Raw genomic sequence first — 15613 nt, forward strand, 5'->3', positions numbered from 1 at the left:
TGTGTTCAGTACTCAGAAATATTTAAAATTACTAGCGTTTAATTCAAATACATGTTTTTAGATTTTGTTCAAACTGGCTCAAACTGGGCATCTTACCTATGTACTTAGTTTTACAAAAAAGTAAAAATTCATCCATTAAAAGATAGAAATTGGTCAGATACCTTCCAAAATGTAGATACACTCCTTGTTTGGTGGATAAGAGTCAGGATAATTTGGCGAAGCAAAATGACCTCCATTGCTGGTTCGAACCCAAATGCCACACTGGGTTGCAGGAACATGCTTGATTCCAATATTTTGTCCATCTTAGGGAAAAAATCACATTTAAAACATGAATTACAGCAAAAGAGAATAGTATTCTCTTTTCCCCACAATTTAACTACACATTTGCTCACTAAATGTTACACATATACTGTATATAATTTTGCAAGAACCACCACTAAGTTTAGCACAAAAAACAACACAGTGAAGTGAGAGAAAGGTAAGATTGTATGCTGTGCTGGTGAGAAGAACTTGCTGCTAGAGGACAAGTTTACCCTGTAGGAGAGCAGGGAAATAAAATGCTTAGATTTTACAAGGGCAAAACCGTGTGGGAGAATCTGATAAATCAGTACAACTCTATAAAATTCAGTTCTGACATAAAAATAAAAATAAAAATAAAAGGATCCCAGGGGTTTATCTCTATTGTGGTGCCTCTATATTTAGTTTAACACAAAAGCCAAATAGGATCCAAAGATTACAAAGGATTTTGGTTGAAAACTGTAGATTAAACACATGTATTTAGTTCTCTATCCTCAAACTCCACTTAACAGTAAAGGATGTTTTAAGGGCATAAATAAACCTTTAAAGAGGTCTAAACGTAGGTGCAATAACAACTGGCAGTGCCTGATATCTCTGGAAGCAGGACAGGGGTTGACAGGTGGTGGTAAAATTGTGCTTTTTAAAAATATGAGGCTTGGGTAAAGGTGTATTTAGAATCAATCTGATTTCTAATACTCTCCCCTACTTCACAAAACCAGGTAGCTGCTACTCTATCACATCAGAAAATGAGGTTATTCCTTTGCAGAAAAGCAGGGTTACTACATTAGGAAGCACCAGGAACAGCTGACGGTGACAAGACCAACCTGCAAACAAAGAGACTCAGGAATGTTAACACAGTGGATGGCATTCCCAGCCTCTTCCCCTGCTCAACTCCCTTAAAGCTTCTAAGCAGGAAATGGAAAGCTTCCTCTCTAGGGACTCTAAACACTCCAAAGAAATCGAGACCCAAGCAAGAATGCAGACTCAGGAATTCCCCAGTGTTGGGTCATTCACCAGTGAGGGCCACAGTTAACAAGTCTTTCCCACACTTGCAGACAGCTAATGATCAGATTTTAGTGCTCTTCTCATAAATAAGTGGATATTCAGGGATCACCATATTTGAGGAAATCCTCTAATATGAAAAATGAATAAAAAAAAGAAAGCAAAGCTGAGGAAACAAAGATGTAAAAAAAAACCAAAAAACAAAAACAAACACACACACACACACACACACACACACACACACACAAACATTTAATCTCCTTAGAGAAAGAGAGTATATCTATAAGAACAAGAATACTTTAAGAATATTTGGAAAACAAAAAGCTTCTAAAAATAAAAGAAATGAAAAATTAATAGAAAGTTTAATGAAGAGAACTATAAATGGCCTGTGCCCTGTTTCTGTAGATAAAGATTACAGTGGAAGACATCCTTTTCCACTCACATGCCTACTGTCCATAGCTACTTTCACACTACAAGAGCAAAAGTGTATAGTTGCTTCTGAGACTGTAAGGCTGTAAAGTTTTAAATATTATCTGGTTCTTTAAAGAAAAAGTTTTCCAGTTTCCGGTTTAGAGGATGAAGTTGAAGAAGTCTCAATAGAGACTACTGAGAAGAAAACAGAGTAGAAAGACAGGTGGAAAACAGAAAATAATAACAAAAATACCCCATAACTAAATAGAAGTTTCTTAAAGATAGAATAGAAAAAAATAGAGAAAGATAATTTAAGAAATTAAAGGGTGCCAAACTGGCTCAGGCAGTACAGCATGTGATTCTTGATCCTGGGGTTGGGAGTTTGAGTCTCATGGGGGGTATAGAGATTACTTAAAAAAACAAAATCTTAAAAAAAATTTAAACAAGGAAAAAAGGAAATAAAAATTTCCTAAATTAAAAGACAAAATTTTCATATGGATAAAGTTTCATGAGTGACTTAATGTAAATTCTGAATACAGAGGTGACCAGAATTACGACACAATTACACTGAGACAGGTGGTATGGAAGGAAAGTAACAGAACATTTGTATATACTAGGGGGTAGAAAATGCATGAAAGAGCTAAATTCTCATCTTCTGTGGTAGAAAATCATTATCTAATACCTAAGACTGAAATAATTAAGAATTAACAGTATAACATATTATTTAGTAATATGCAGCAAAATTCCAAAAGATTCAGCTAAAATACTGGTTATCTCCATGGAGAAGCAAGTAGAGTAGCATAGGATGGAGGACTGCCTTTTCATCCTTAAGTTTTGAATGCTTTGATTTTTGTCACATGTATGTATAACTTAGAGGAAAATAAAAAGTAAATCAGAAAGTGTATTAAACCCTGGCATGAAAATCTGGTTCAAAAATCACACTAGCTTATCTTCTTTCATAAACAAGGACAATCAGAACAGGTTACAGGGCTTTGAATAAGATACTGATGGAAATATTTCACTTGTCTACCCTGAAAAAAGGGATTTTTATTTTTGCTGAGTGATAAGCACAAATCTCATTTAATTTCTGGATATAATCCATAGTGTGCTAGGAACCACTAGTAATGCCAATTTAAAAAATTTATCAATCAGGGCAAGACTTTATGTTGACAATTTAGTTAACTGCAGCTGAACCCAGTTAAATTGAGGCTGATAGGTTGACAGAAAGCCTTAGGTCATTGGAACACCCAGAGGGACTATGGAAATAGTATTCAAAAGTTGCAATCCCTTCCTATAAGCCATCCCACTGTCCTGGATAAGTGGTAAGTTATCACTGTAAGTACTTTACCTTGGGTCTTTTGGGCCACAGCAATCCCTTCGACTACAAGTATTGTTATTAACAACACTAGAGAAATGACAGAAAAGAAAAGTTAAAAAAGTGAATCCATATCATCTTACTAAATTTTTAAGGAAAATCAGATGATAAAAAAAAGATTAATCAAGCCCTCTCTTTCTTGCTAACATTCATTCTCAAGATTTTTAAGGTCTAAATGTTGTGTTCTGATTTACTATTTCACAGTTAACCCAAGAAAAAACACGATTGATACTGTACTCATTTACACAAACACTAATAGTGTATGGCATTTACAGCATTTTTCAATTTGTGATCGATTAAAAACACAGTTTTTTTGCAACAAACTTTGTTTGCCCTAATTTATATTTACTATATAAATACTATAAAGTAAATATAGACTATATTGTATACATTTGTTGTACTCCATCTCAAAGGGTTTACGTGCATTCTATGGCTGGCTCTGCAATGTAGTATACCAAAGTTCAATTAGTGATTGTGAGAGCACTTATAATTAAGATGGAAGTAAGGGGGCAGCAGTCTCCCAGAAATCAATTCAAGATGTTTTATAGCTGCACATAACTATGCTGTGTCCTGTGTTACAAAAGCCAGCATATTTAGAAAATGAAGCTTTAGGCAGACTTCAGCTCAGGTCACGATCTCGCGGTCCGTGAGTTCGAGCCCCACGTCGGGCTCTGTGCTGACAGCTCAGTGCCTGGAGCCTGTTTCGGATTCTGTGTCTCCCTCTCTCTGACCCTCCCCCGTTCATGCTCTTTCTCTCTCTGTCTCAAAAATAAATAAACGTTAAAAAAAAAAATTAAAAAAAAAAAAAAAAAGAAAATGAAGCTTTCCCCCCCCGAGTTGAACATTTCTGAGACCCAGTCACATTGAATTGTTTTGTGTATGTATGTATTTTGATGATTCTTTTAAACATTTTATTTTTATGAATGGTGCATGGATAGCTTTCTCTGTCCCTTTCAATGTAAAGTTCACTTGCTTCAAAATCTTGTGAACTGGAATTTTTATTATTCATTCAGTCAATAAGCACTTACAGAGTACCTACTGTCAAGGATAGCAGGCACTGAGGATGCACAGATGTTGGGGGAGAAATATGGCAAAATATTTAAGACTATGGACATTACGAGTTCGGTGGATACAGGTTGAAGTTCAAGTTTTGCTGTGTACCAGCTGTGAGGCCTTTTTTTTTTTTTTTTTTTTCCTGTGAGGCTTTTTTTTTTTTTTTTAATTTTTTTTTTTTTTTTAACGTTTTATTTATTTTTGAGACAGAGAGAGACAGAGCATGAACGGGGGACGGGCAGAGAGAGAGGGAGACACAGAATCGGAAGCAGGCTCCAGGCTCTGAGCCATCAGCCCAGAGCCCGACGTGGGGCTCGAACTCACGGACCGCGAGATCGTGACCTGAGCTGAAGTCGGACGCTTAACCGACTGAGCCACCCAGGCGCCCCCTGTGAGGCCTTTTTAACTCAGTTTACTTATTTGTAAAATGGGGATGTTGTACTAGTAGCACTAACCTCAAAAGGCTGTTGTGAAGATTAAATGAGATGATAGCACTGGTGTAGCACTGGTTACATGCTAGGCACTCTGTTACATAAATGATAGACAGGAAACTACTGTCCTTTAGTCTATTGTCAATGATAGTTTACAATACAAGGTGAAAAGAAGTTTAACAGGATTTATACAGAAAGCATAATGGAAGCAGGGATGGGAACCATTCATTCTGCTGAGGGTGAAGAGGAATAAAATGGGAAAATTTCAGAAATAGATGGTATATTCTATTTGTACCTTACAGTACCTCAACCCAGGATACAGAGAAAGAAACAGCTTAGACAAAACCACGGGCGAGCACTTGCTTATGGCAGGTCAGCAAACTCTGAGTTCTATACAGCAGGATGAGCATGTGGAGGACCAGTCGTGTATCAGGTGACAAATAGAATGAAGTCTGATGTTAAAAGTCTTGACAAGCATGCTGAAGAGTTTGGACTTTTGACTATAATGAGAAGTCATTGTGAGTTTTTAAAGTACAGTGTGACATTATCACATCTGTGTTTTTGACCAATGATCCTGATGGTTGTATGAAGGGTAAACTTTTAAAGAGAGGGGAGAAGGGGGTGCCTGGGTGGCTCAGTCAGTTGGGTGGCCGACTACGGCTCAGGTCATGATCTCACGGTCTGTGAATTGGAGCCCCGCATTGGGCTCTGTGCTGACAGCTCAGAGCCTAGAGCCTGCTTCCGATTCTGTGCCTCCCTCTCTCTCTGCCCCTTTCCTGCTTGGTCTCTGTCTCTATCTCTCTAAAAAATATTAAACATTAAAAAAAAATTTAAAAAAAGAGAAGGGAGAAGGATATTCAAAATGGAAGCAAAGATGATGAGATCTCTAAGCAGAGCAGTGGTAGTGGAAATGGAAAGGAGGAAAGAATTTATAACATGATTCAGATGTCGAGTTAATTGTAATTGGTGACTTACAGGATGAAAGCAAGGAGAGAGATGGGGGCATTGAATAGGTTGCTAGTTAAGTGACTGGTAGACAGTCACGCAACAGCATGTATTGAGTATCTACTTCCCAAGTCACCAAAGTAAAAAGATAATTCTTGCCATTCAGTTGTTTACATCTTAAAATCTAATTGCTTGGCATCTTCATCTTTAGTTTCCTGTATCCTTGCTGACCTTTGTCTCCTCTGTCTTCTGTCAGCACCTTTAATTTCCTCTTCCTTTTCTTTGGTGGCTAGTAGTGTTGAAGACCTCCTGTTATGTAGGACAATCAATCCTCCCTTCAAACTCTTCACAACTCTTCACTGGATCAGAGTTTGAAGAACAGAGAATTGAAACGTGTTTTTTTAAAAACAGAATATGTGTAATCAAAAAGAAAAACCTAGGGTAATATTAGGTATCTGACAATTCAGCAAATAACACATCCATTTGTATCAATTCGTATCTTGTTAGAGGACACTACTTCCCAAGGCTATCATTCAGATGATACACAACTGATCAAAATTTTGTGCTCAGTATACCTTTCCTCCCGAATCACAGACATAACAATTTACTAGTCCTCACATTTATAATTCATGGCATATAAGTAACACAAAGCCAGGCAGAAAGGGCAAGTAAGGAATCAACAAACTGAATCCAGGAGAGCAAGAGTGAAGCTATGGCAAAGGGATGAACTATGCTAGTTCATTATTACATAATGACCAATAATTTGGCTACATAAAATATGGACTTAAGAATTTTACAGAGTGTGCAACTAAGGCAGATCATTTTAAAAATACAATTATAAGCCCAAATAAACCTATTATTCTTTTCTACTCTATTTAGAGGGTGGCTCACAATTTTTTTCCCCAAAATCTTTAAAAAAAAATATTCACAACTCAATAAACCAAATGAGCTATGCTACTGAATATAGAAATGATATATAAAGAATACGGTGAATCTGCATAACAATCAGGGATAGAAATATTTAGTGACACAGTTGTGACTACTAATCATTCTAAATTCCTTATCATAATAAACATAGTTTCCTCCCAGTTGTATAATAGGATCTTTGCAAATTGCTTATTATAACAAGGCTGGGATATTAAAACAAACTCCATTAATGCCAAACACTGGAATTATTTAACTATAAGAAGCAGTGCCATGCTGCTTTGTTCTGTCTTTAGCCCCAACTATGTGCCACTGTTCCCTTCTTCCTCTTACCAAAAGGATCAATAATTTCTCAAATCCAGAAATACCACACACTTCAAATTAAAAGATAATGTACCCAAGAAGGCACTAATTCATTAAGGTAGAAATCCATGCCAAAATAAAAATTCTAAACTCCTTAACCATACAGTTTAATTACATAAAGAAGGGTTTGTGATTTGATGCTTAAAAGAGGGAATGCTCATTATTTATGCCCATACCTCTAGTTCTGGAGTTTAGGCAAGGCCTTGTAATGTGTGTACAGACCTGACTTAAAAATGAAGACTTAAATGATAAAGACAGATGCTATTCAAGGTGTTAAATACCAGTCCTCAATGCTACTCCTTTTACTTTGAAAAACTGTCCTATTAGCTCTATGCAGAGTCTTCTCCCCAGGGCTTTCAGTTTAAAGGCCTTACCCTGAACTATAAAAATCAAGATCAAGTTTATTCTTTCCACTGTTACTTAACAGTGGAAACTCTGGCCAATGCAATACTGGAAAGGAGACAAAATTATTATGTATAGATAATGTTACTTAAAACCTAGAAGTCTCAAGAGAATTACTAGGAAATTATTACACCTATTAGAAGAAGAAAGTAAGACTAAAACAAACAAACAAACAAGTAAACAAATTTAATACAACGGAGTGACTATAGGTTTTGGATAATAAAACAATGTGAAGGTAACAATTCTTCCCAATAAGTTACATATTTAATGTTTTAATCAAAATCTTAGTTTTCTGGAGGACTTAAAATGTTGCTAATAACTCATCTTAAAAGCTTTTTCATACGGCCCAAGAAAAATTAAAAAATAAAAGACATAAAATACATAAAAATAATACATACTTATTGCAAAGCTATAGGAATTCAAAATGTAGTAATGGTATAGGAAGAAACAGATGATCCGTCAACAAACATATCCAGCCCCCACTGTATTACAGGCAGTGGTCAGTCCTTGAGGCTACAGCAATGAAGCAAGCAGCCCTGGTCCTTATTCTCAAGCTTAAAGATAAGAAGATGGAAGAAAAAGCTGAAGAAATGAAATAAAATAAATAAATAAATAAATAAATAAATAAATATACATACATACACACACACACACCACAATTTATTATATGTATGGTATTTGAAACTCTTGGTGAAATGATTCTGGGATAACTTGTTAATTATTAAAAAAAAAAAAAGTAGGTCTGTTCCTTCAAGCTAAATAGAAAAATAAACACCATATTGAAAAAACAAAAAGTTGAATTATCTATGTATATTTTTGGGTGGAGAACACCTTCATGTACCAAAGACAAACAAATAAAAATTACAAATAACTGAGAAAAAAAGATTATGCCATAAGAAAAATGTGCCAAAACCAAAAACAATGAAGGACACCTGGGTGGCTCAGTCAGTTGACTGTCTGATTCTTGATTTGGGCTCAGGTCATGATCCTAGGGTCATGGGATTGAGCCCATGGAGTAGAGCCTGCCTAAGATTCTTTCTGTCTCAGTCTCTCTCTCTCCTCCTGTCCCTCTCCCCAGCTTGCATGCATGCTTCTCAAATAAATTTTTTAAAAATGCAAAAATTTAGCCTAATATAAAAAAAAGGCAGATTCTATTGTTGGTCAGGATATAGAAAACTGACATACACTGTCACTGGACTGTAAACTGGCATACCTTTTTGGAGGTTAATCTGGTAATAATATACCAGTTTAAAAATGCACAAATCCCACCCAGCAAGTCTACTTCCAGGTGTGAGAACTGAATCAATCATCGGGACAGTAGCGTGCAGTGTAAAAGATAATCACCCAGAGAACTTATTAAAACACAGATTTTGGAGTGGGGTGGTGGGGGTGGGTGCCTCCAGAGATTTTGACCCAGTAGGTCTGGGTTGGGGCTTGAGAACTTGCATTTTAACAAGGAAGTCCCCCATTGATGCTAAAAGCTTCTGGCCCTGGGAACATACTTTGCAAACCAACTACTACAATAAGAGAATGATGGTAGACTGTAAGAAATGGAAAGAGGCTGCCCATTTTCTCCACTGGTGATGGCAGGGGCAAGTTTGGGCCAAAATGGATGTGGCAGGGTAGGGGACTAGCAAAAAGGAGTTGATGAGTTGGTTTTGGAAATGTTGCTGAACGCTCTGCTACCTATTCTTATAATGTTCCTATAAATACTTCTTATTTCTGGGCATCTGCACTTGCCATGGATCACCCTTTGCTTCCACTAGAGTACCTTTGCACTGTTTAAGACATGCGCTTTCAAAATTAATTTTATTTGATAGCATTCAGATTTTTCACTTCTGTGACTATTTAACAGTTCTCAATCTCTGCCTGGTTTTCTTTTACTGATTTTGCACAGTTTACACAACATAGAATATATTTCTGCCAAGTATACAAACTGTGGAGGTAAGTAGTCAAGGGCTAGAGTGAAGGCTATATCATTACTAGGGATCTTCTATTTTATTCAGTTGTAGATGATTTAAAAATTTTTTTAAAAAATTTTTAAAATGTTTATTCATTTTTGAAAGAGAAAGAGCACAAGCAGGGGTGGGGTGGGGTGGGGAGGGAGGGGGGAACACAGAATCTGAAGCAGGCTCCAGGCTCTGAGCCCAACAAGGGGCTCAAACTCACGAACTGCGATATCATGCCCTGAGCCCAAGTCGGATGCTCAACCGACTGAGCCACCCAGGTGCCCCAGTTGTAGCTGATTTTAATTCCAAGTTCATCTTATGGTCCAATATGTACGCCAGAGTGCCGGTCAGTATATCTTCATTATAGCTACTCACTCCTGTGTCAGCAAAAATGAAGAAGTGACACAGGACATTCCTCCTTCCTTTAAAAGACATTTGCCCAGAATCTACAGTGATTTCAAAATAAAATTTTTAACTGAACAAAAACACCATCACTTTCCCAAAGTTGCACACACATGTAATTGGCCAAACTTAGTCACATGACCACACTTAACCCTATGGAAAGCTGGAAAATCTAGTCTTTCTGTTGGGTGTTCACGGGCTTAATTAAAATTCAGAGAATTACTGAATTATAAAATGGATATTGGGAGACAACTGGCTATTCCTGCCACAGTTCCCTATAATCTATTCTGTACTCAGCAGCCAGTGATCCTTTCAAGACATAAACCAGATCGTATCAGAGCCTTTCATAAAATCTTTCAATACAGTCCCATTACATTTAGAATAAATCCAATACTCTTTACTCTGACTTCAGAGGTCCTACATGATCTAGCATCTGACCTCCCGATTGCTACCAATGGCTACACAGGCCTTCTTCTCATTACTTCTATACACCAAGCTAATTCTTACTTTAGGGACTAGTTTATTCCTTTTGCCTAGAATCTCTCTGCATGGCTGGGTCCTTCTGGTCATTCAGGTTTTGTGACTGACTTCTAAAGAAACTCTACATTTTCTCCTTCATCCTACTTTATTATATAAATATTTTAATTACTATTTATATGACTTGGTATTTTCTTGCTTATTATTTGTCTCTTCTTACTAGAAAGAGGAGCATTGTCTGATTCACTGATGCCTCTCTAGTGACTAGAAGACTGTCTGGCCCACAATAGCATTCAATAAAAATTAGATGAATACATGAAATGACTAAGCATGATCCTGATTATGTCTTTTCTGTTGACTACAACATAGTACAGAGAGCCCTGCATTAACAAACTAAGCAGCACACATCTTGGTTAACAGTAATCACACAGATGACCCAGCTTCTTTTATCTGAGCATATGTCAGGGACAGGAAAATAATTGATTTTTTTTTTTTTTCTTTTCAGATATCTAGTCACTACTCTTACTTTCCTCAAGCTGGCTCAATTTACTTGTTAGTAATTGAGTGTGCCTCTTTCCAATAAGCCTTCTTGTTTTAAGCACTTAAGGTTTGTAGAATCTATCATGAGATGCCATGATGTAAAAACCACCTAACTCTTTACTGCTCTATAATGAGAGCAGAATGGAGTTTGATGAGAGTCCAAATGCTACTTGAGGTAGCAGTAACTTGTTTTCAATAAACTGTGTTCCACAGGATGGAGTACCCAAATGTAATCAAACTCAATTTTACTTATTATTATTAGTTAAGGAAGAAGACGGATTTGGGTGCCTGGGTGGCTCAATTGGTTAAGTGTCTGACTTTGGCTCAGGTCATAATCTCACAGTTCCTGAGTTCGAGCCCTACATCGGACTCCATGCTGACAGCTCAGAGCCTGGAGCTTGCTTCGGATTCTGTGTCTCGCTCTCTCTCTCAAAAATTAGTAAACATTAAAACATTTTTTCAAAAAAAAAAAGACACAAAGAAGATGGATCTTGGCAAACTCTGGGATCACTCCAGCCTACATATGCTAATCCCACTGCCAACCACTTTAACAAAGATTAACTGTAGCAGTACTTTCTTTCCTGCAGAATGTGACAACCTCTTTGCTGGCCAAATGCTCTGCAGACAGCAGTTTTGTATCTTCTCATTTTACAAGAGCCTTCTTTAGACATCCACAGAAACTACCATCAAATTTTAATGTGACCAGATCACATTTTAAAGAGTGAGTCTTCTCACACACTAGTGCTGTAATTTCCAACATGCTACTCTAGGCATATTTAAACCAACATGTTTTAATATCATTTTGCCTAGGAAGAACTGAACTTTCAGATTAGTGAACTACAATTTTGTAATATAACAAACACATTAAAAAGTATCAGTTTTGGGGGGCCACTCTGATGAGCCTTTGAGAGGGTGAGGTCCCTCACCAATTAGAGCAAACTTGCTCTTATCTATTGTCTTTGTTTAGTTTTTAAGTACCTCCTCATAAGGGTTCCTTTGAGGTAGCTCTCCTGTTAACCTAAGTTTGGAAACCAGTGGGCTGGATAACATCTTTGGTTCCCCTTTCCAACTTGAAGACCATAATAACTGGGATCTCAAAGTGATTCAGGGATACATTTTTTTAAATGTCAACAATTACTGTGCAGGAGCATAATTCAAAAATGAGACTGGAAAAAAAACTGCAGGAGACTCTGAATAGGTAATAACCAAGAGGAGAACTTGGGATTGTTTTAAAACTTTAGATATGAATTTTACTTACAGTTTATCTTTTTCTATCTTATTCCAAAAAGGACTGAAGGTGGTTTTGGTTTGAATTTGTTTTATAATGCATGTGTGTCTGTATTACAGGGCTGCATGTTTTCTCTAACAGGTGATCATGGTTTCAAAACACAAATACACTGGATTCTAGTTTGAGGATTTACTACAATAAAACCAGTGTTTACTCATACTTTTCAGTTTTCAGCATTAAAACATTTTCTTCAACTCCTGGGGGGAAAAGCTGAAAAGCTAATTTTTAACAAGACTGTGCTTAAAGACTTCACTATTAAAGGGACAGGTTTCCAGTACTGTACTTATTTTGGTATGGTTTACATTTTTGGATGAGGTGTAAGAATGAAAGACAGGAGTTAATTTTTGCCAGTCTAAGATTTTAAAAATACAGTGTTGAGGGATATTTATGATTTTAAAAATATAGCATAGAGGGATATTTATGCTATTACACAATAAATTTAACCTCAGTTTATACAGATTTAAATATAACGGAGTCTAATAGGTTTCTCCAGAAGTGTGCAGAGTGAATAAAACAGTAAAAAATGGGTTTATAATACTAATGCAGTATTTTCATGTGACTATGATGTTTACTTAACTTTGGCAGAAAGTTAAATTTTATAAGACCTGGAGTGATCGCAAACAGTTAAAAGTGAACTATTCAGTAATAACATGTGAAAGATTTAAAAAGCCTAGTACAAGTTATCCTTTTGTTCTCACTGCTGAGAGTAAAACAAAAAGAATCAATGGCATCTTAAAGAAAATTACCTTCCATTTAAAATCTCACACACTCATTATGGATGATTTGTTTTAGTAGAAATTGACCATAATATTCCGAACAAGGCTTTAGGTAGGTAATATCTGTAATTATGCAAATACTAAGAACTGCCTCTGATAAGAACCTCTTCAGCATTGAAACAATTCACCTTACAGAACACTTAAAGGCTGCTTTTTATGCCTTCATGCACACAGTGAATGGCAGGATTCCAATATTTTTCCAAAAGATAATTAAAAAAAATTTTTTTTAACGTTTATTTATTTTTGAGAGACAGACACAGAGTGTGAGTGGGGGAGGGGCAGAGAGAGAAAGACACAGAACCTGAAGAGGCTCCAGGCTCTGAACTGTCAGCACAGAGCCCAACACGGGGCTCGAACTCACAAGCTGTGAGATCATGACCTGAGCCGAAGTCCGACACTTAACCGACTGAGCCACCCAGGTGCCCCTGATAATTTTTTTAATTAAAAATGCCAATTTTTGTATAGGTAACACACTTACTTGGTTTAAAAAAAAAATCAAGTGGTACAAATGGGCATGCAGTGAAATAGAAGTGTTCCCCTCACTTTGGTCTCTGTCTCCCAGATTCCTTTCTCAGAATCAACTTTTGTTAATTTCTTTAATCTTTCCAGACCAATTTCCCATATTTACAAGAGCGCGTGCACACACACATACACTTTAGCAGACTTAAAAATAGCTTGTTTCATCTCTAGTAAGCCTACAACAACTTAATTTGAATTTTAAAAATACTTCAGCATGTAAAACTAGTGTAGGTTTTAGTGTACTTTAAAAAAGAAAAGCCAGATACTACATTGTTTTCACTGTTAGCTCTGTCATCACCACAGAATCCTTTCCTCAAAGGTGCAACAACTAAAAATGCTTCATCACAGTGGCCAGAGAGGGCACTGTGTACCAACGACAAAGGCATAGGCAGAAAAGCTGCGAATCCCTTCACCATTCAGGAGGACCAGAGATTCTCTCCTATCCAGCTCAGTTCCCTCAAGTTCAGCAGGAAGAGCTGTATAACAGGGCTAACTGATTTCTCCCCAAGGAGGCTACCCAGATGGACTGTCATGATGTTGATAACTTTAAAGCAATCAGAACAATGAAGCAAATTTGGATCATGAGGACTATCAGAAATCTTACTGTGCTTATGTGATTTATTTTGAAAGAGTAAAAGAGGATCTTAATTTCCAAGGAATGGCTATGTAAATTAGGATTTACAGATAGGAAAACTACATGAAATTAACCTCAGGGTTTTAAATTGTAACATAATAAAGGAATCACTAAGAATTTATGGGGTGACATGAAATATTCACAAGGTAGAAAGTCCTAGGTTACCTTAGTACAAACTGTATCTGTAAGCATACAGTTGGCTAGTTAAGCATTTTAAATTAAACTGCTCAAATCTCAATTATGAATTTAGGTATGTCTGGAGACCAGGTAATTTATCCAATTAAAATTAAAATCAAAATTAGACTGAATTTTCTAATAAACAAATTTTGAGAAAAGTATTAATATGGAATGGGAAAAAACACCCAACATCTGTCACTGTACAAATATCAGCATACAATAAGCTATATATGACACTGCTAATACAATACCTTAACTCCTTACCCAGTATGAAAAAGAGAATATTTCATAACATTACAAACGTTACAGCTATTCAGTTTTTAATTTAAATCGGTAGGGAAAAAGGGAAGCCCTTTTTTTTGTGTGGTGGTGTTTTCCTCTGACGACTGAAAAAAGGACTTATTCAGTCCGAGTTTCGGAAGCAACTTTGTATCACAATCTTAATTACCTATGTATATAAATTTTAATCTAAAATGACACCTTCAGGAAAATGCAAAGCAGCTACAGCACGTTTGAGAGCTTTGTGCACTTGGCAAGTCCACTGTTTTAATTCCCGGCACAACAAATCAAAAGAACTACACGACAGCAGCACGGTATTCCGAGGTCCTGGGAAGCGCCGGGGCGCGGCCACGAGCAGAGAGCTCCGGGCCGGGCAGACTCGGGTCGCGGCGCCCGCAGTGGTGCCGCAGCCTCCGCGGCCGCAGCAGGTGGGACCCGGCCCGGCCCGCAGGCCGTTCCGCCACCCGCCATCGCGGGGCTTTTGGAGAGCCGCTCCGCGACTCCTCGGCTGGGGCTTTTATTGTTTGTGTGGAATGACTTTCTGTCATTAAATGCTGAAAACAGACCAGTCTTCGCCCCACTTACACGAACCCCACAACTTTGCAAAGCGATGCGAGGAATTTTAAGAAAGAGGCGCGAGGACACAGCTCGGAGGGCCCCGCCGGGCCGCCGCTTCCTGATCTCCCGTTTGTTCCTACCAGTGCCCCCGGAGCCTGTCAGACACACAGAGCGTAGGGGAGAGGCGCTCGGAGAGCAAATCGATCCCGGGCGGGCGCGAGGGCTTGGCGGTCCGCGCGGACCAGACAAAGAGGCGCGTCGGGCGCCCGGCTCCAGGGAGGGACGCGAAGACGCCGGTCTCGGCCCGCAGGGGGCGCCGTCCGCGGCCCCGGGCGCTTACCTTTGAGGACCGCGCAGAGCTGCTCCAGGGCCATATTCCCGAGCTGCCCGGCGCTTCGCGAGGGGCCGAGGCGGCGGCTAGGAGGAGGCGGCGGCGGCGGCCCTCACGGCCCGGTGCGGCGGCAGTCCCGCTCGGTCCCCATCGCTGGCCACCAGGATACCTCCCCGCGGGGCACGGCTCAGGTCCTGCGGCCCGCCATGCTCGAGCACCCCGGCGGGCTCACGCGCTGCCCGAGCCCCCCGACGGGCGGCACCTTCTGCTCCGTGACGCTCCGTCCCATTGACCGCCCCGGAGGCGAGGCGCGCTGGCGAGAGGCACGGCACCGACGCTGGCCGCCCCGCCTGCGGCCGCGGCGCGGACCCCTCCGAAGTGGCGGGCGCTGGGAGCCCAGGCTCATTTAAGCGGGGAGCGCGAGCGCCGCGTGCCGGCCGCGCCGCCTGCGCGCATGTGCCCGCCCCCCGCCTCCGCCCG

General features: G+C 39.0%; 1 protein-coding gene across 2 annotated transcripts in view; it reads right to left on the reverse strand.

Moving 5' to 3' along the window:
• Positions 1-15548, reverse strand: part of NETO2 (neuropilin and tolloid like 2) — a 55882-nt gene extending 40334 nt beyond the window's left edge. For both annotated transcript variants that reach the window (XM_042969776.1, XM_042969775.1), the window contains exons 1-3: positions 15143-15548; positions 3059-3115; positions 162-302 (exon numbers count right to left, since the gene is read on the reverse strand). In XM_042969776.1, coding sequence (XP_042825710.1) covers positions 162-302; positions 3059-3115; positions 15143-15176 — 232 coding nt within the window. In that variant the 5' untranslated portion in view covers positions 15177-15548. The remainder of the gene's footprint in view (positions 1-161; positions 303-3058; positions 3116-15142) is intronic.
• Positions 15549-15613: the final 65 nt, after the last annotated feature.

The sequence above is a fragment of the Panthera tigris genome, chromosome E2 (assembly GCF_018350195.1).
Source record: "Panthera tigris isolate Pti1 chromosome E2, P.tigris_Pti1_mat1.1, whole genome shotgun sequence".
In the NCBI taxonomy this organism is placed as follows: domain Eukaryota; kingdom Metazoa; phylum Chordata; class Mammalia; order Carnivora; family Felidae; genus Panthera; species Panthera tigris.